We start from the raw sequence: 20,934 nt of genomic DNA, 5'->3' as shown, positions 1-20,934 counted from the left end.
TCAATATTGATTATACTATGGATCAATACTTTTGTAGACATATCTGTATGTTAGCGCACATATTCGGAAAGACCAATTTGTCAGAGATATGACTGGCTCCCACGCAGTGCTCACTGCTCAGTATTGACAAATGCATCAAGGCTAGTATTTACCGTCTCAGCTGGGCACCACAATATGCTGTAATTGAAGCAAACTATAGAATCCTATTATGTACACTTAGTCACCTTCCGTGTGGGAAAGGACAACACAAGGCAAGTCATGCATGTTAGGTACATGGAACAAGCCTCTCAGTACACACAATGCATTGTGATACAACAGAGTTTTTCTGCACAAAAATATTTACAAAAGCATTGACAATGCACAATGGTTGTGTAATTTTTGTGCAGACCAACTCCCAGATGTGTATCACCCAAATATCAGTTGTATCACAACCATTGTGTCAAATGCATTGTACATCAGTTGTACAACCTGAGTTTGTACGAGGCCAAAGAGAGTTTCTGCCCAACTTCTGCTACTTGACTGCCTAATGTTAGATGAGCTGTAGTTATCTGTGTCTTGTTTTATATAGTATTGCATTACATTGTATAGTATTGAGAAAGGATGTCTCAATGTGCTTACAGAATAGGATACCAGATCCCCATGTTTGCTGGGTTCTGTATTATGTTCCTGTCAACCATTAGTAAGTATTACCCACATCCACACCTGTCACATCCACACCTGTTTCCAGATCTCACACTGTGTTTCAATTATATTTTTTCATGATTGATGTTTTCTTTTGTTTTTTTGTCTAAATTTCTATTGTCGTTGTTGTCAAGTGTTCGCCTTCTCATCGAGCTACACTCTGCTGTTTCTGGCCAGATCCCTGCAGGGTGTTGGCTCCTCCTGCTCCTCCGTGGCTGGTAAGGTCCTTGGCATTATCCTGACATTTATGGATGCTTTCAGGATTAGCTTCACTTTGAGACAGCTGCAGCCAGCACATTCAGTTTCACCAGAAACTTCACCTTTTTCTTACAGTAGGCCTACCTTGGTATGCATCTTTATGTCTCTCGAGTTGAACAATGAGGCATTTATTATACACAGCTCTAGTTGACTTATTGAAAGGTGCTGTGGTAAGAGGAACAACAAATACTCCTAATATAACGCTGGTAAGTGTCTATTCAAACAGTCACAGAGGTTTTGTTTTCTTCAAGCAGCCCTGGGATAAATGAAGAGCAGTGTTTCAAGAACTGTAATAATAATAATAATAATAATAAATGTAGTGTGCTATAAAGAAATACAGTGCCTTGCAAAAGTATTCAGATTGACATTTTATTATGTTACAAAGTGGGATTAAAATTGGTGTAATTGTCTTTTTTTTGTCAACAATATACACAAAATACTCTGTAATGTCAAAGTGGAAGAATTAAAGATTAATACAAAATTGTAATAAATAATTAAAAGTCGTTGCATAACTATTCAGCCCCTTTGTTTAGGCAAGCCTAAATTAGTTCAGGAGTAAAATTTGGCTTAACAAATCACATAAAAAGTTACATGGACTCACTATAATAGGGGTTGACATGATCTTTAAATGACTAACCCTTCCTCTGTCCCCCATACATACATCTGTAAGGTCACTCAGTCAAGTATTGAATTTCAAGCACAGATTCAACAACAAAGACCAGGGAGCTTTTCAAGCTTTTCGAAAGCCTCATAAAAAAGGGCAGTGATTGGTTAATGGGTAACAATAACAAATCAGTCATTAAATACCTTTAAGCATGGTCTAGTTAATAATTATGCTGTGCATTATGTATTAAACCACACAGACAGGTGAACTGAGCTGCAGGACAGGAATGAAACTGCTCCATGAGGCCATTGGTGATTTTAAAACAGCTACAGAGTTCAATGGCTGTGATGGGAGAGAACTGAGGATAGATCAACAAACATTGTAGTGACTCCACAATAATGACCTAAATGACAGAGTGAAAAGAAGAACACAAATATACAAAACATGCATCTTGTATACAACAAGGCACTACAGTAATACTGCAAGAAAAACATGGCAAAGGAATACACTTTTTTGCCTAAATGCAAACCCTATGTCTGGGGCAAATCCAACACAACACATCACTGAGTAACTGCCTCCTTATTTTCAAGCATGGTGGTGGCTGCATCATGTTATGGGTATGCTTGACATCGGCAAATACTGGGGAGTTTTTCAGGATAAAAAAAAAACGGGATAGGGCTAACCACAGGCAAAATCCTAGAGAGAAACATGCTTATTCACATTTCAACACAAGGCCAAATCTACACTGGAGTTGCTTACCAAGAAGACAGTGAATGTTCCTAAGTGGCCAAGTTACAGTTTTGACTTAAATCTGCTTGAAATACTATGGCAAGACTTGAAAATTGCCATGATCCCCAACATCTTGACAGAGCTTGAAGAATTGAGAAAATAATAATAGGCAAATATTGCACAATCCAGCTGTGCAAAGCTCTTAGAGACTTACCCAAGAAGACTCACAGCTGTAATTGCTGCCAAAGGTGTTTCTAACATGTATGGACTCAGGGAGCTGAATACTTATGCAACGACTATATTTTATTTATTTCATTTTTATTAATGTTTTAAACATTTTATCATTTTTCTTCCACATTGACATTAGAGTATTTTGTGTAGATTGTTGACAAAAAATGACAATTAAATCCATTTTAATCCTACTTTGTAACACAATATAATGTGAAGAAATACAAGGGGTCTGAATACTTTAGCAAGGCACTGTATATCACCCTGACTGCTTTAACCAAACATATCGATTTAGCCTAGTCAAATGTACTTATGTATATAAGAGCTTACATGTTCTGTTCTTCTAGGGATGGGGATGCTTGCCAGTGTGTACACAGATGACGAGGAGAGGGGAAATGCCATTGGGATAGCCCTGGGTGGTCTCGCCATGGGTGTGCTGGGTATGTACACAATTCATGACGCATTTGAGCTCTTTGTAGACTACTGTAACAGGCCATGGTTGGCCCAAATCATTGACCATCTTTACTTTCTTCCACCCAGTGGGCCCACCATTCGGCAGTGTCATGTATGAGTTTGTGGGGAAAACGGCACCTTTCCTCATTCTGGCTGTTCTGGCTGTGCTGGATGGAGGTAAGTAATGTGGCCATGTTTCTCTCTATCATAAAGCAGATATTCTCTAATCAGGAGTCACCTGTTAGGGATGCTAACTAAGTTCATCCTCTGTGTCTCCCAACAGCACTGCAACTGTTCATTCTCCAGCCCTCAAAGGTGGAACCAGAGGTGTGTATCGTTATAGATTTTACAGCTCTTTTTAAGATTATTGATGTAAATTCATTGGAATTGTGTAGGAATGTGTTCACAATCACCAGATCACTGTGATATGAAAGTGGGGATCAATAGAGTATTATAAGTGATTTGATTGGGATTGATTGGATTCATACAGCATCTTTCCAGATGCTTAAAGTGCTTTACACTGTTTAGGGTAAACAAAATAGTGCACTGGCCATTAAAAGTAATTTAACACAGAATAAATATACTTTTCTCTGTCAGAACTCTTCTGCCATGCACACAGATAAGCAGAGAAATAAACTTCAGCCGCTCACAGTGACAGCCATGAGTGATGATATGTTTGGAAGTGACTTCCAGCCAGGTTTTTATATCAGAGCGGCAGCCCGGTCTGTGTTCTGTGTAGGTCTCTGGTATGATGGGTTACCATCCCAGTTAGAGGAGACGTGTGCCTGGGATGGATATTCCTATCACAGCCCCTCTGAATTTGATCTATGGGGCTGATGTGTATCAGTCACCACGGATACCAAGGAGGCAGCGACAGAGACCCAATCAGATGGTGGCTGTGATTATCAGACCAATGACGCTTAGACATTGTTTAGTTGTGAATGAAGAATATTAAAAAGGGAAAAAGGGAATGGGACATGACAATCCTCACTATTAGTACATCTCTGTGGCTGAGATTTCTAACAGTGATGTGAATACATGATCATTAAGCTTAGAGATGGTGTCAGAGTAACTGACAAGAGGTTATTGTCAGAGCTGTGCCAGTCATTAGTGAACTCAATGGCTATGTGTGGACATTTCCTATTCATTACTGTAAGAGCAGGGACCATCAGAATAGAGAGGAAAAGTGGTCTTTCAGTGTGCACAAATACTGTGCATACTGAAAGCACAGATAGTAACCGTACATCACTGTACATCATTGTGGAATGTAAAGGCACAGACAGTACTGTAGTAATTAAGTACCACATAATTATTCGTGGCATCCTTTTTGTATTAATCAGTTTTGACATGAAACTGATAGCTGTCTGTTTAGCTCTACATTTTCTGATCCTTTTCTCTCTACAGAGCCAGAAAGGGTCCTCACTGTGGAGCCTTATTAAAGATCCATACATACTCATTGCTGCAGGTAAGAATTCATAATGTCACGATCGTCAAAAGGAGGAGACCAAAGCGCAGCGTGTTGAGCGAACATCGTAGACTTTATTATAAAGAAACCACGATCAAAACAACAAACCAAATATGACGAAAGTGAAGTTCAATACTGATAATGACTAACAGCAACAAGGAAACAAAAACCCACAAAACCAAGGTGAAACCACACAGTATAAATATGGCTCCCAATCAGAGATAACGAGCCGACAGCTGACACTCGTTACCTCCGATTGGGAGTCATATGACTAAATCAACATCAAAACCAAACATAGAAATGAAACAACTAGATCCCACATAGAACTACACCCAAATACAAACACACCCTGGTTCAATAACAACGTCCCGGAACCAGAGCGTGACAGTACCCCCCCCTAAAGGTGCGAACCCCGGGCGCACCAACATAAGGACTAGGGGAGGGTCTGGGTGGGCGTCTGTCCACGGTGGCGGCTCTGGCCCCGGTCGTGATCCCCACCCCACCACAGTCACAACCTGCTTCAGTAGCCTCCTCCCAATGACCACCCTCCAACTAACCCCACCTGGACTAAGGGGCAACACCGGACTAAGGGGCAGCACCGGACTAAGGGGCAGCACCGGGATAAGGGGCAGCACCGGGATAAGGGGCAGCACCGGGCTAAGGGGCAGCACCGGACTAAGGGGCAGCACCGGGCTAAATGGCGGATCCTGGCTGGCTGGCTCTGGCGGATCCTGGCTGGCTGGCGGATCCGGGCTGGACGGCTCTGGCGGATCCTGGCTGGACGGCTCTGGCGGATCCTGGCTGGACGGCTCTGGCGGATCCTGGCTGGACGGCTCATGGCTGGCTGACGGATCTGGCTGCTCATGGCTGGCTGACGGATCTGGCTGCTCATGGCTGGCTGACGGATCTGGCTGCTCATGGCTGGCTGACGGATCTGGCTGCTCATGGCTGGCGGAAGGCTCTGGCTGATCCTGTCTGGCGGGACGGCTCTGGCTGATCCTGTCTGGCGGAAGGCTCTGGCTGATCCTGTCTGGCGGAAGGCTCTGGCTGATCCTGTCTGGCGGAAGGCTCTGGCTGATCCTGTCTGGCGGAAGGCTCTGGCTGATCCTGTCTGGCGGAAGGCTCTGGCTGATCCTGTCTGGCGGAAGGCTCTGGCTGCTCCTGTCTGGCGGAAGGCTCTGGCTGCTCCTGTCTGGCGGAGAGCTCTAGCGGCTCCCGGTCTGGCGGACGGCTCTGAAGGCTCATGGCAGACGGGCGGCTTTGCAGGCTCAGTACAGACGGGCAGTTCCTGCGGCGCTTGGCAGACGGACAGTTCAGACGGCGTTGGGCAGACGGGCAGTTCAGACGGCGTTGGGCAGACGGACAGTTCAGGCCCCGTTGGGCAGACGGGCAGTTCAGACGGCGTTGGGCAGACGGACAGTTCAGGCCCCGTTGGGCAGACGGGCAGTTCAGACGGCGTTGGGCAGACGGACAGTTCAGGCCCCGTTGGGCAGACGGCAGACTCTGGCTGTCTGAGGCGCATCGTAGGCCTGGTGCGTGGTGCCGGAACAGGAGGTACCGGGCTGAGGGACACGCATCTCAGGGCTAGTGCGGGGAGAAGCAACAGGGCATGCTGGACCCTGGGGACGCACCGTAGGCCTGATGCGTGGTGCCGGAACTGGAGGTACCGGGCTGAGGACACGCATCTCAGGGCTAGTGCGGAGAGAAGCAACAGGGCATGCTGGACCCTGGGGACGCACCATAGGCCTGATGCGTGGTGCCGGAACTGGAGGTACCGGGCTGAGGACACGCATCTCAGGGCTAGTGCGGGAAGCAGGAACAGGACGCACAGGACTCGGGGAACACACAGGAGGCTTAGTGCGTGGTGCAGGCACTGGTGGTACTGGACTGGAGACAGGAGGTGGTGCCGGAAATACCGGACCGTGCAGGCGTACTGGCTCCCTTGAGCACTGAGCCTGACCAACCTTACCTGGTTGTATGCTCCCGTCGCCTGACCAGTACAGGGAGGTGGAATAACCCGCACCGGGCTATGTAGGCGAACCGGGGACACCATGCGTAAGGCTGGTGCCATGTAAGCCGGCCCGAGGAGACGCACTGGTGACCGGATGCGTGGGGCCGGCCTCACGACATCTGGCTCAATGCTCAGTCTAGCCCGGCCGATACGTGGAGCCGGAATGTACCGAACCGGGCTATGCCTGCGTACAGGAGACACCATGCGCTCTACTGCGTAACACGGTGTCTGCCCGTACTCTCGCTCTCCACGGTCAGTCCAGGGAGTAGGCGCAGGTCTCCTACCTGACTTCGCCACACTCCCTTCTAGCCCCCCCCCAAGAAATTTTTGGGTAGTACTCTCGGGCTTCCAGCCTTGCCTCCGTGCTGCCTCCTCATATCGCCGCCTCTCAGCTTTAGCTGCCTCTCGCTCTTCACGAGGACGGCGATATTCTCCCGGTTGATCCCAAGGCCCCTCACCATCCAGAATCTCCTCCCATGTCCATGAATCCTTTATGGGAGTCCATAAATCCTGTGTAGGTAGGTCCTGTTGCCGCTTGACACGCTGCTTGGTCTTTTTGTGGTGGGTTTTTCTGTCACGATCGTCAAAAGGAGGAGACCAAAGCGCAGCGTGTTGAGCGAACATCGTAGACTTTATTATAAAGAAACCACGATCAAAACAACAAACCAAATATGACGAAAGTGAAGTTCAATACTGATAATGACTAACAGCAACAAGGAAACAAAAACCCACAAAACCAAGGTGAAACCACACAGTATAAATATGGCTCCCAATCAGAGATAACGAGCCGACAGCTGACACTCGTTACCTCCGATTGGGAGTCATATGACTAAATCAACATCAAAACCAAACATAGAAATGAAACAACTAGATCCCACATAGAACTACACCCAAATACAAACACACCCTGGTTCAATAACAACGTCCCGGAACCAGAGCGTGACACATAATTTATTATTGTTAGTCATATTATTACTTCATTCTGAAGTACCCGCTGTGGCATTTCCCATTTCAGTCACACTAAGCGAAAAGCAACTAGGTGGGAGCAAAGATGTGGATGAAGAATTGACTGAGATGGTCGAACAAATTGTATTTCAGTGGTTGAATTTGTGCCCTGAGCTAGGAAAAGACAAACACTGTGCCTACCAATTGATTTCTGGGTTAAGAACAGTATTATTGCCAGAAAGAGTGTTGAGAGGGAGCGAGCACTGCATGTTAGAAGGGGTCATCTCCGCATCAGAATAGACTGTGTATGTGTGTGGGTGCGTGCGTGCGTGCACACTTGCTTGTGTGTGTTGGAGTATGTGTAATGCTGAAGTGCTGGGGGAAACAGCATATATGTGTCAGTGAGCCTCCCCACCACTTCAATTACCAGGCCCTTTGGCCAGGGTGGCCTAATACTTGTTATTATATTTCTGAGGGGGAGGGCGGGGGCTGACGGGGACACACAAAATGTGTAAAGATGGAGAATAATGGGCCCAGGGTCCACTTATCCTCCATTACATTCTCTTTTCCAGGATCCATTTGTTTTGCAAACATGGCCATCGCCATGTTAGAACCAGCGTTGCCTATTTGGATGATGGAGACCATGTGTCCAAGAAAATGGCAGCTAGGTATTTTGACATTTCTTTTCCTTTTTGTCCCTCTTGACAACCCTGTTTCCCCTATTGAGAATGCTGCCCATGAAACCATTCTGCTTGCTGAATGTACTTAGAATAATGGTCTTCATTTCAACTCAAGGTTTGAAAACACAGCAAAAAGAAACGGCATAGCACAATAATAACTTGATTATGACACTGTGGATTCTAACTGTGGACTTACAATAACTTCATACAGTATCTAGATGATCATTGAAAATGATCAGTAGTGTTCTCCACCTCATTGAACCTCCCGTTGTGGTGAAACGGGGGGGCGGGGGGGGGGACAGGATATTAGGGTTTCATTTGCGGGCGAGTGGAGAGTGGGAGTGTTCATTACTGTGTCTAGGAGATATGCTGGAGATGATAGAGACGGATAATGTGCATTCTTATCTGGGCCCCTCTCTCTACCCTGCTCTCTCTCTCAATCTTGCTCTCTCTCTCTCTCTCTCCCTACTCTGCTCTATCTCTCTCTACCCTGCTCTCTCGCTCTCAACTGATCTCTGTCTCTCCTCTCTCCCTCTCCATATCTATCCCTGTCTCTGTCTCTCTCTCCCTCTCTATCTTTCTCTCTGCCAGGCGTTGCCTTCGTGCCAGCCAGCATCTCCTACCTTATTGGAACCAACATATTTGGCGTCCTCGCGCACAAGATGGGGAGGTAGGGAGGGAAATGACTCCCCTTTTTTCCGTCTCCTTATCTTTTCCTGCGTTGGTATCTGTTTCCTGTGCTATTGAGCAACTCTAAATGAGATTTCTCAGACAGGTTGGGTATTTGCTGTTTATTGAAGTCTCAGTGTGACAGTGTGTTTATAACTGCTTGGCTAACGTTTGTTTGTTTACCACAGTTGATCAAGTGTGTGCTCAGTCACATATAAATCTTTTGATTTTTACCTCACACTTTATGACAATACATGTGTTTCAGGGCTCAAATATTGCCTGTAGTTATAGCAGTATTCTTTTATAAAGTTAAAAAAAAGCTAAAATGTGTTTCTCAAAATGTCCTAATCCTCACTCAAAGAGAACATTTGCTTCCTCTGTTCGTTTATTTGAAGTTTATTATTCGAATAAATCGGATTTTGTGGCCTTGCGGTACAGAACAACTGTGAAGGGAGGGGAGAGGGAGATTGACTGTTGTCATTGGCAGACCCAGAACTGCTCTTCCCTTTTTTCCCAGATGGCTGTGCTCTCTAATCGGGATGGTCCTTGTGGGGGTTAGCATCCTCTGTGTGAGTACTAGACACATCTTTATCCAGCTCAACACAATGCTAACCTTACTGTACCTGTTTGGCCTGGTGGCATCATCAGTATCAGGGGGTCCATCTAAAGACATTGGATAACACTATTGGCTATACAGTGCCTTCGGAAAGTATTCAGACCCCTTCACTTTTTCCACATTTTGTTACGTTACAGCCTTATTCTAAAATGGATTAAATAAAAACAAATCCTCATCAATCTACACACAATACCCCATAATGACCAAGCAAAAACAGGTTTTTTGAAATATTTGCAAATTAAAAGAAATATAGAAGAAATTTAAAAAATACCTTATTTACATAAGTATTCAGACCCTTTGCTATGAGACTCAAAATTGAGCTCAGGTTCATCCTGTTTCCATTGATCATCCCTGAGATGTTTCTACAACTTGATTGGAGTCCAACTGTGGTAAATTCAATTGATTGGACATGATTTGGAAAGGCACACACCTGTCTATATAAGGTCCCACAGTTGACAGTGCATGTCAGAGCAAAAACCAAGCGATGAGGTCGAAGGAATTGTCCGTAGAGCTCTGAGACAGGATTGTGTCGAGGCACAGATCTGGGGAAGGGTACCAAAAGATTTCTACAGCATTGAAGGTCCCCAAGAACACAGTGGCCTCCATCATTCTTAAATGGAAGAAGTTTGGAACCACCAAGACTCTTCCTAAAGCTGGCCGCCCGGCCAAACTGAGCAATCGGGGGAGAAGGGCCTTGGTCAGGGAGGTGACCAAGAACCCGATGGTCACTCTGACAGAGCTCTAGAGTTCCTCTGTGGAGATGGGAGAAACTTCCAGAAGTACAACTCTCTCTTCAGCACTCCACCAATCAGGCCTTTATGGTAGAGTGGCCAGACGGAAGCCACTCCTCAGTAAAAGGCACATGACAGCCCGCTTGGAGTTTGCCAAAAGGCACCTAAAGACTCTCAGACCATGAGAAACAAGATTCTCTGGTCTGATGAAACCAAGATTGAACTCTTTGGCCTGAATGCCAAGCGTCACGTCTGGAGGAAACCTGGCACCATCCATACGGTGAAGCATAGTGGTTAAAGCATCATGCTGTGGGGATGTTTTTCAGCGGCAGGGACTGGGAGACTAGTCAGGATCAAGGGAAAGATGAACGGAGCAAAGTACAGAGAGATCCTTGTTGAAAACCTGCTCCTGGGTGCTCAGGACCTCAGACTAGGGCTAAGGTTTACCTTCCAACAGGACAACGACCCTAAGCACACAGCCAAGACAACGCAGGAGTTGCTTCGGGACAAGTCTCTGAATGTCCTTGAGGAGCCCAGCCAGAGCCCGGACTTGAACCCGATCGAACATCTCTGGAGAGACCTGTAAATAGCTGTGCAGCAATGCTCCCCATCCAACCTGACAGAGCTTGAGAGGATCTGCAGAGAAGCATGGGAGAAACTCCCCAAATACAGGTGTGCCAAGCTTGTAGCGTCATACCAAAGCAGACTCAACGCTGTAATCGCTGCCAAAGTTGCTTCAACAAAGTACTGAGTAAAGGGACTGAATACTTATGTAAATGTCATATTTAAATGTTTTATTTTTAATAAATTAGCAAAGATTTATACAAACCTGTTTTTGCTTTGTAATTATGGGGTATTGTGTGTAGATTGATGAGGGGGAAAAACGATTTAATCAATTTTAGAAAAAGGCTTTAACATATCAAAATGTGGAAAAAGTAAAGGCAGTGTAAATACAAAAGTATGTGGACACCCCTTCAAATTAGTGGATTTGGCTATTTCAGCCACACTCGTTTCTGACAGGTGTAAAACATCGAGCACAAAACCATGCAATCTCCACAGACAATAATTTGCAGTAGAATGGCCTTACTGAAGAGCTCAGTGACTTTCAACGTGGCACCGTCATAGGATGCCACCTTTCCAACAAGTCAGTTCGTCAAATTTCTGCCCTGCTAGAGCTGCCCCGGTCAACTGTAAGTGCTGTTATTGTGAAGTGGAAATGTATAGGAGCAACAACAGCTCAGCCGCGAAGTGGTAAGTCACACAAGCTCACAGACCGGGACCGCCGAGTGCTGAAGGATGTAGCGCGTAAAAATAATCTGTCCTCTATTGCAACACTCACTACCGAGTGTAGCAAAATCAGCACAATAACTGTTCGTCGGGAGCTTCATGAAATGGGTTTCCATGGCCGAGCAGCCGCACACACGCCTAAGATCACCAATGCGCAATGCCAAGCGTCTGCTGGAGTCGTGTAAAGCCTGCCGCCATTGGACTCTGAAGCAGTGGAAACGCGTTCTCTGGAGTGATGAATCGCACTTCACCATCTGGCAGTCCGACAGACAAATCTGGGTTTGGCGGATGCCAGGAGAACGCTACCTGCGCCTATGCACAGTGCCAACTGTAAAGTTTGGTGGAGGAGGAATAATGGTTGGGGGCTGTTTTTCATGGTTCAGGCTAAGCCCCTTAGTTCCAGTGAAGGGAAATCTTAACGCTACAGCAAACAATGACATTCTAGACGATTATGTGCTTCCAACTTTGTGGCAACAGTTTGGGGAAGGCCCTTTCCTGTTTCAGCATGACAATGCCCCCGTGCACAAAGCGAGGTCCCTACAGAAATGGTTTGTCGAGATCGGTGTGGAAGAACTTGACTGGCCTGCACAGAGCCCTGCCCTCAACCCCATCAAACACCTTTGGAATGAATTAGAACACCGACTGCGAGCCAGGCCTAATCACCCAACATCAGTGCCCTACCTCACTAATACTATTGTGGCTGAATGGAAGGAAGTCCCCGTAGCAATGTTACAACATCTAATGGAAAGCTTTCCCAGAAGAGTGGAGGCTTTTATAGCAACAAAGGGGGGACCAACTCCATTTTAATGCCCATGATTTTGGAATGAGATGTTGGACGAGAAAGTGTCCACATACTTTTGGTCATGTAGTGTAGGTGAAAGCTAGGGTTTTACCAACCCAGTCATGTCAGATTAGGGGTTACATACAAGAAGGGAGGGAGTAAGGATGCAATTTCAAAGTATTGGAACAGGCCTATTGTCTTAATGTATCTCATTAGTCTCCAAATCACATTTTGAGTCTACAAAGGGAAGGGGAGGTCAATCAGAAGTCAACTCGAAAGCCAGTCAGAAAACAGAGAATTCTCTGGACACAGATAATTACATTTTCATTGTAGTTCCTTATGCAATTGTGTTGTGTGTGCAAGAACAAATGTAGTGTGAGAACAAAGATCCTCAAGTCCTTAGACCACATAAAGATGGTATTCTGGATTACTCTATAAACATTTGATCAATACAAATCCTATTACACTCTTTACCTTGACTATGTCGTGTCATAGGTTCCTTTTGCTAAGGACATCTATGGACTGATACTCCCGAATTTCGGTGTTGGTTTTGCAATTGGTAAGTCAATTTGTATTGCATTGTATAGAGAAACTAGTGGTCCTCTGTAGCTCAGCTGGTAGAGCACGGCGCTTGTAACGCCAAGGTAGTGGGTTCGATCCCCGGGATCACCCATACACAAAAAATGTATGCACGCATGACTGTAAGTCGCTTTGGATAAAAGCGTCTGCTAAATGGCATATTATTTGTTATTTAAACTACAACTTATGAAATTAGCATCTGGTTTGTAACTGTTAATACTGAATTTCTCAATGTCTTGTCTCTTGTCAGGCATGGTGGATTCCTCTATGATGCCAATCATGGGCTATTTGGTGGACCTGAGACATGTGTCAGTCTATGGCACTGTGTACGCCATTGCTGATGTGGCTTTCTGCATGGGCTTCGCTTTAGGTAAATTACCGTCAGATGCTTGAAAATAACCCAGTCCCATAGCATAGTTTTAAAACATTTCTATCACACATTCTTATGTATGTTTTTTGAGGTGTGGCATAGTAAGAGTAGCATCATGATATGTCAGTTTGGGGGAAATAAGGCCTCTATATCTGACTCCTCTATAAGCTCACTAACCTTCCTTTGCTGATGAAGGTCCGTCCGCTGGAGGCGCCATAGCGAAGAGCATTGGGTTCCCCTGGCTCATGACCATCATCGGCATCGTGGATATCCTCTTTGCTCCCCTCTGCTACTTCCTCAGGAGTCCTCCTGGGAGGGAAGAGAAAATGGTTAGACACCTAACACCTCGTACACACATAAGCACCTACACACACTAACACACACTTCACGGAGGTATGCATTTGTATACTGAATACTTGTAAAGCTGCATCTGATGCAGAGAGAACTATCCATTGCCATCCCCACAGGCTCAAACTATTGCTGTCTTTTATAGGCAATACTACCAGGTGAAACAGAGAGAGAGGAACTCGAGTTACACTTTGATCATGAGACACACTTTGATTTGGCTGTCTATTTAAGTTGACCAGTTCAGGTCTCATCATTGCTGTGTAATGCATTCTACTGCTTTTGGCCACCCCCACCCCAGTTTCCACCTGCTTTTGGTTCCCCAGACTAAATTGATTTAGAGTATGAGTAAGCTATGTATGGGTAGGTAGAAGAGGATGGCTTATTTGTGCACATGGGGAGGGATAGGTGGATAGATTGTGCACATGGTGGCTGGTGGCACCTTAATTGGGGAGGACGGGCTCATAGTAATGACTGGAATGGAATAAATGGAATGGTATCAAACACATGGTTTCCATGATACCGCTCCATTCACTCCATTCCATACATTATTATGAGCCATCCTCCCCTCACCAACCTCCTGTGGTGGAGGGATTGGTGGATAGATTGTGTGTATGTTTACGGTTTGCTGTATCAGACACACCACATACATAAACGGATAGCAGGGTATTCAGCTTGATTGAAGTGTTTGAACTACATAAAGTTTATACCCCCTTTTGAACATGTTGGGGGTAGATGGTGGTGGTGAATGTTGGTGAGTCTAAAGGTAACTGCCAAAATAAAGGAAACAATTAAGTAAATGAAGGATACAAAATATTGAAAGCAGGTGCTTCCACACAGGTGTGGTTCCTAAAATAATTAAGCAATTAATATCCCATCATGCTTAGGATCATGTATAAAAATGCCCAGTTGCCCATTATTGTAGCTACCATGGCTAGAATAAGAGATCTCAGTGACATTGAAAGAGGGGTTTCAAAGGAGCATAGGGGGTTTAAAGGGTGTGTGTGTCTCAGTCACCAGATCTCAACCCAATTGAACACTTATGGGAGATTCTGGAGACAGCTTTTTCCACCACCACCATCAAAAGATAATTGTGTAGCATCCCTAAAATAGACAATGCCAAGGCGCATTGAAGCTGTTTTGGCGGCTCGTGGTGGCCCTACGCCCTATTAAGACAGTTTATCTTGGTGTTTCCTTTATTTTGGCAGTTACCTGTACATAGGTAGAAATGCTTTTATAAATTGCACCTGAGTATGTCTGCAACTAAATATTGGGTCAAAGGATCAAAGAATTACAGTGCATTCGGAAAGTATTCAGACCCCTTCACATTTTCCACATTTTGTTACGTTACAGCCTTATTCTAAAATGGATCAAAATAAATAAAAATAAACTCATCAATCTACACACAATACCCCATAATTACAATGCAAAAAACGTTTTTTGAAATTTTTGCAAAATTATTACAAATAAAAAACAGAAATACCTTTGCTATGAGACTTGAAATTGAGCTCAGGTGCATCCTGTATCCATTGATCATCCCTGAGATGTTTCTACAACTTGATTGGAGTCCAACTGTGGTAAATTCAATTGATTGGACATGATTTGGAAAGGCACACACCTGTCTATATAAGGTCCCACAGTTGACAGTGCATGTCAGAGCAAAAACCAAGCGATGAGGTCGAAGGAATTGTCCGTAGAGCGCCGAGACAGGATTGCGTTGAGGCACAGATCTGGAGAAGGGTACCAAAAGATTTCTGCAGCATTGAAGGTCCCCAAGAACACAGTGGCCTCCATCATTCTTAAATGGAAGAAGTTTGGAACCACCAAGACTCTTCCTAGAGCTGGCCGCCCGGTCAAACTGAGCAATCAGGGGAGAAGGGCCTTGCTCAGGGAGGTGACCAAGAACCCGATGGTCACTGTGACAGAGCTCCAGAGTTCCTCTGTGGAGATGGGAGAAACTTCCAGAAGGACAACCATCTCTGCAGCACTCCACCAATCAGGCCTTTATGGTAGAGTGGTCAGACGGAAGCCACTCCTCAGTAAAAGGCACATGACAGCCCGCTTGGAGTTTGCCAAAAGGCACCTAAAGGACTCTCAGACCATGAGAAACAAGATTCTCTGGTCTGATTAAACCAAGATTGAACTGTTTGGCATTCTGCAGCGATATGCCATCTCATCTGGTTTGGGCTTAGTGGGACTATCATTTGTTTTTCAACAGGACAATGACCCAACACACCTCCAGGCTGTGTAAGGGCTATTTTACCAAGAAGGAGAGTGATGGAGTGCTGCATCAGATGACCTGGCTTCCACAATCCCCCAACCTCAACCCAATTGAGATGGTTTGGGATGAGTTGGACGGCAGAGTGAAGGAAAAGCATCCAACAAGTGCTCAGCATATGTGAGAACTCCTTCAAGACTTTTGGAAAAGCATTCCAGGTGAAGCTGGTTGAGAGAATGCCAAGAGTGTGCAAAGCTGTCATCAAGGCAAAGGGTGAAGAATCTCAAATGTAAAATATATTTTGATTTGTTTAACACTTTTTTGGTTACTACATGATTCCATATGTGTTATTTCATAGTGTTGATGTCTTCACTATTATTCTACAATGTAAACAATAGTAAAAATAAAGAAAAACCCTAGAATGAGTAGGTGTGTCCAAACTTTTGACTGGTAGTGTATGTAAATGTGATATTACGGTTTTTTATTTTAATACATTTGCAAACATTTCTAAACCTGTTTTTGCTTTGACATTATGGGGTATTGTGTGTAGATTGATGAGGGGGAAAAACAATTGAATCCATTTTAGAATAAGGCTGTAACGTAAACAAAATTTGGAAAAATGTGAGGCATACTGATGAATTTGCCTTGGTAGTTGTCTTCCATCAAAGCTACATGACTGTATACAATGTAACCACAGTACAAAGCTCTTTGTGTTCAATCAATAGCAATCTTTTGTCTCTGAAACTAACAAATTATTGGTGGCTATTTTATGCTCTTTTAGTACTTTTTGGTTGTATTCTGACTCTAGACAATTGTAATCTTCTCAGGCCATCTTGATGGACTCTAACTGCTCGATGAAGACCCGATCATACTCAACACAGGGGAACACAGAGTACGAAGAGATGGAGACAGAGTACGATGAGTATTAATGGACACCAGACATGTATGTTACCTTCCAGAGGATCTATTTTGTTGTACAAAAAGAGAGATACAATTATTATTATTTTTTAACAGCACAGCTGTTTCGATGTGAATGTCCCGTGTGCGGTCAGTCTTCACTGTTCTGTGTCATTGTTACTGTACGACTAGAGCAAACCAAAGTTGTTGTCATTGCCCTGTGTTTATTATGAGCTAACAGCCTTATTCAATGGAAGTGGGTCCGTGTCGTCAAAACAGGGTTTTCATGGGCCGTAATAGCAGACTACTGTGAGTCGTATTTACTGAGTAGTTCAGATGAGGGTGATGTTATAGATCACCAAATTCTGTACTGTAGGTCGGCAAGGAGTACAAACCTGTCCTAATAATTCACCTATTGGCCATTAACAGTACGAACAAAGAAATATGTACTTAGAGAGTTATTTCTATCTGTGTAGAAACTGACCTAGGGTCAAATTCAACATCTCGAACAAGGCACTATGAGAACACTGCTTAGTGTTGGTCTTTCTATTGGTTGAGTGTAATTGTATCATGATGAGAGATGGTAAATTATTTAGATATATAGTATAACATAGGCTATTACAGAGATACAAGTTACTCCATACATTTGGAATGAGAATTTTGTAACTGCTTTTAACAAGGCAAACCACATTTTACCTTGAAATGTGCCTTTTTCATTGATTCTACAAACATGTTTTTACATTGAGATTGATTTTTAAATTGAGGAAATACCTGAACTGAAAGGACATAACCCAGAAGCTGGTATAGCCAATGCTTTCCTGGGTTGACTGCTTATGACTGTGCTTGTAACTATTTGCATGGTATACCACATAAAAGAAACACACCATCACTCCAATGCCATCCTCAGTTTCACCGTCCATATCTAAAAAAATAAAAGTTAATAAAATAAAATACTGTCACTGTAAATAATACCACAGCTCATAGAAAACGTCTTGCTTTTTTAAAGTGTACATACATTTTGGTAAGCCATTTGAATGTGTGGAAAACGAAGACTCATATCTGAAGACTCAACGTTTAGGTAGAAGATGTGTAACTATGATAATTAACTTTCCCTATTGACATTACAAGCCATACAAATATATACTGTGGTGAAAAGTAAACATATGGATACAGGTTTACTTTGATGTCTCTGAATAAACAGCACCTTAAGGAGATGGGAAATTCCATAAGCACTTTACCAGAGTCTAGTTACTCACACCATTTAACTCCAAGGACAGTTCTAGTATGTTGATGTTGGTTTAGCAGAGAGATAATTGAAGTGATGAGCCTGATATGTTTTGTCATTTTGTCTAATGTTAGCAACAAAACACTCAGTTTTATCAAAGATAAATTCACTCATTATTAATGTGTGTGGAGTGCACTGGACATCCCGGTAGTGTTAATCCCTAAAATGAGTAGAACCTCAATGTATTTTCAAACACTGAGGTTGAATTTTGGGTCACAATCTTGACCAGTTTGAATCTTAGTTAAACTAATCTCTTGAGAGCATTAACATTATTATTTGTGAACTTATTGATCACTTCCAGTAGGTCATCAAAAAAGTATACACACAATACATACAAAATGTTTCCAAGATGAAATAAGAGTTTCCTATATTGACCAGCATTAATGCGCATGCACATACATAGCCACTTCAGTCTGAGGATTTGATTGGCTGACTGGGCCCTGGCCTGCACATGTCATTAGATACTTTTGTGTGTAGTCAGTCACCAGTATTAACCCACAACACAGAGCCATGAAGTGTCCCTCCCGTTGCCCCACCCACTCTCCCCTCCTATTTGTCCTGAAGCGGAAAATGAAAGTATTGTCTCATCCACTATTCTGCTCTTTGTCAAGACCACTGTGATCTAACAGAAACAGCCAGGCATACAAAGCACTGCTAATAACTGTCAAATATATATGCGTTGTTTGGCAAAGTGAATTTATTAAAAACCATTATTTGGTTGTTCGAGCAAACCTGACATCTAGAAATCTGTGAAAATACTTTCATGCCCTTGCCACGGAAAAGCACAATGGCACATGTTCAAAATGTCAAATAAGACCGCATTTTTAGGTATATGAAGTGTTATTTGTAAAACTCTGGGTTTGCTGGATTGCAGGTTTGGTTGAATGGACACCCCAATAGGTTTCATTGTATATAAATGTGGCAAGCGAAATTGTCTGTGGTGGAGTTGACAGAAATAGTTTCCTGATACCTTCCCTATTAGTTTCATTATTTGCTCTTAAATGTATATTTAAATTCCCCGCCCCCTTAATCTAAATACTCTTATGTCAAGATGGCTACCATTCTGAGAGATTGTTGTTATTTTGCAATAAATTGTTGGGTCATATAGGTTACATAATGGATTATACAGTGCCCTCCTGAATTATTGGCACCCTAGGTGAACAAAAAAGGCTGTGAAAATATGTCATTGTTGTTTATCAGCTTGATCTTACACTCCAAATATCCTATGAATCTAACCTTTGAGTTAAAATTGTTCAAAAATAATAATAATCGTCATCAATAAATTATTATTTTATTCAGAAACATGCATGTCACAATTATTGGCACCCCTAGAAATTCTTATGAACAAAATCTAATTTATGTATATTCCGATCTGAGTCTTCGGGAACTCTTAAGAGGTCATCCATGACCTACTGTTTCACTGGGGTATAAATATGAGGTGACAGGCTAAAATCCCTTAGTCATCCATCAACATGGGAAAGGCCAGAACACCCAAGTTAAATGAGACAAAAGGTTGTTGACCTTCACAAATCAGGCAATGGCTATAAAAAGATAGCTACATGCCTGAAAATACCCATCTCCACTATTAGGGCAATAATTAAGACATTTTAAACAACTGGAGCTGTGATGAACCTGCCTGAAAGAGGACTCAAGTGTATTTTGCCCCCACGCACAGTGAGAAGGATGGCTCAAGTGGCCATTTTTTCCCAAGGATCACAGTTGGAGAATTGCAGAAGTTGGTAACATCTTGGGGTCATCAAGTCTCCAAAACTACAATTAGAAACAAGTTATTTGGAAGGGTTGCCAGAAGAAAGCCTCTGCTGTCACCAAACCACAAACGTAAGCACCTGGAGTTTGCTAAATGTCATTGGAACTTTGATTGGAACCAGGTTCTATGGTCTGATGAGACGAAAATAGAGCTTTTTGGCAAAAAACACCAGAGGTGGGTTTGGTGTAAAAAGAGCCATGGTCATGCAGAAAATAACCTAATCACCACTGTGAAGTATGGTGGTGGATCTGTGATGTTGTGGGGCTGTTTTACTTCCAAAGGCCCTGGGAACCTTGTTAGGAAACATGGCATCATGGACTCACTCCAAGTACCAGGAGATTTTAGGCCAAAACCTGTCTGCCTTTGCCAGGAGGCTAAAACTGGGTCATCTTTGGATCTTCCAGCAGGACAACGAGCCAAAGCATACCTTCAAATCCACAAGAAAATGAATCAAGCTTTTGCAATGGCCATCCCAGTCCCCTGACCTAAACCCCATTGAAAACCTGTGGGGTGAGCTGAAGAGGAGAGTCCACAAGCGAGGACCAAGGACTCTGAAGGATCTGGAGGAATGGTCTCAAATCGCTTCCTGTGTTCTCCCACCTCATCAAACATTATAGGAGACGACTCAGAGCTGTTATCTTGGCAAAGGGAGGGTGCACAAATAACTAAATGCAGGGGTGCCAATAAATGTGATATGCATGTTTTGAATAAAATAATTGTCTTGATGATGTTTAAAAAAAAGTTTTTACTCAAAAGGTTAGATTCATATGATATTTTCAGTGTAAGATCAAGCTGATAAACAACAATTACATTTTTTCACAGCTTTTTTGTTCATATTTACCTAGGGTGCCAATAATTCAGAGATTCATATTTTTTGCCATTTGTTTATATTAGAAATCTATTGCACACATGCACAAACATATGTGTGTGTGCGCCCATGTTGGTGTTTGTGCCTTCTGACATGTATGTCATTGGTTTGTGTGTATATCAACTACTTACTAACTGGTACTCAAAAAAAATGTTGGCCTTTTTATATTCTGGACTGGTTGTTTACGTGTAAAGTGTGCAGATTGTGTAATATATGTTGTTAATATTCAGTGGGGATGGAAAACCCAAAAATAAATGTTGTATACTCTGAAAAAGTGTTTGTATGGAATATGTGAACATTGGATATCCTTTTTTTAAGCAGTAGATTCAACCAACCTAAGTTTGCTACATGTTTGATGGTATGATTGTTTTTGACTGAGGATAAATGCCTCCTATTCTTGATGTCTTTGAAGCAGTAGTGGGAGATGGTGGGGGACAAGGCTATGATGACAGGTGGGGATGTGTCA

At 43.4% G+C, this 20,934-nt stretch overlaps 1 protein-coding gene across 1 annotated transcript in view; it reads left to right on the top strand.

Moving 5' to 3' along the window:
- Positions 1-20,711, top strand: part of LOC121570125 (synaptic vesicular amine transporter) — a 32,110-nt gene extending 11,399 nt beyond the window's left edge. The window contains exons 4-16 of the mRNA XM_041881620.2: positions 621-679; positions 816-899; positions 2,848-2,940; positions 3,041-3,130; positions 3,237-3,280; positions 4,358-4,418; positions 7,947-8,042; positions 8,646-8,724; positions 9,241-9,292; positions 12,634-12,697; positions 12,968-13,087; positions 13,283-13,416; positions 16,478-20,711. Of these exons, the coding sequence (XP_041737554.2) occupies positions 621-679; positions 816-899; positions 2,848-2,940; positions 3,041-3,130; positions 3,237-3,280; positions 4,358-4,418; positions 7,947-8,042; positions 8,646-8,724; positions 9,241-9,292; positions 12,634-12,697; positions 12,968-13,087; positions 13,283-13,416; positions 16,478-16,579 (1,078 nt within the window). The 3' untranslated portion in view covers positions 16,580-20,711. The remainder of the gene's footprint in view (positions 1-620; positions 680-815; positions 900-2,847; positions 2,941-3,040; positions 3,131-3,236; positions 3,281-4,357; positions 4,419-7,946; positions 8,043-8,645; positions 8,725-9,240; positions 9,293-12,633; positions 12,698-12,967; positions 13,088-13,282; positions 13,417-16,477) is intronic.
- The last annotated feature ends 223 nt before the right edge of the window (positions 20,712-20,934 follow it).

This window comes from Coregonus clupeaformis, chromosome 1, assembly GCF_020615455.1.
Source record: "Coregonus clupeaformis isolate EN_2021a chromosome 1, ASM2061545v1, whole genome shotgun sequence".
NCBI classification, from domain to species: domain Eukaryota; kingdom Metazoa; phylum Chordata; class Actinopteri; order Salmoniformes; family Salmonidae; genus Coregonus; species Coregonus clupeaformis.
The sequence above is the reverse complement of the archived record's forward strand: the minus strand, read 5'-3'. Positions and strand labels throughout refer to the sequence as shown.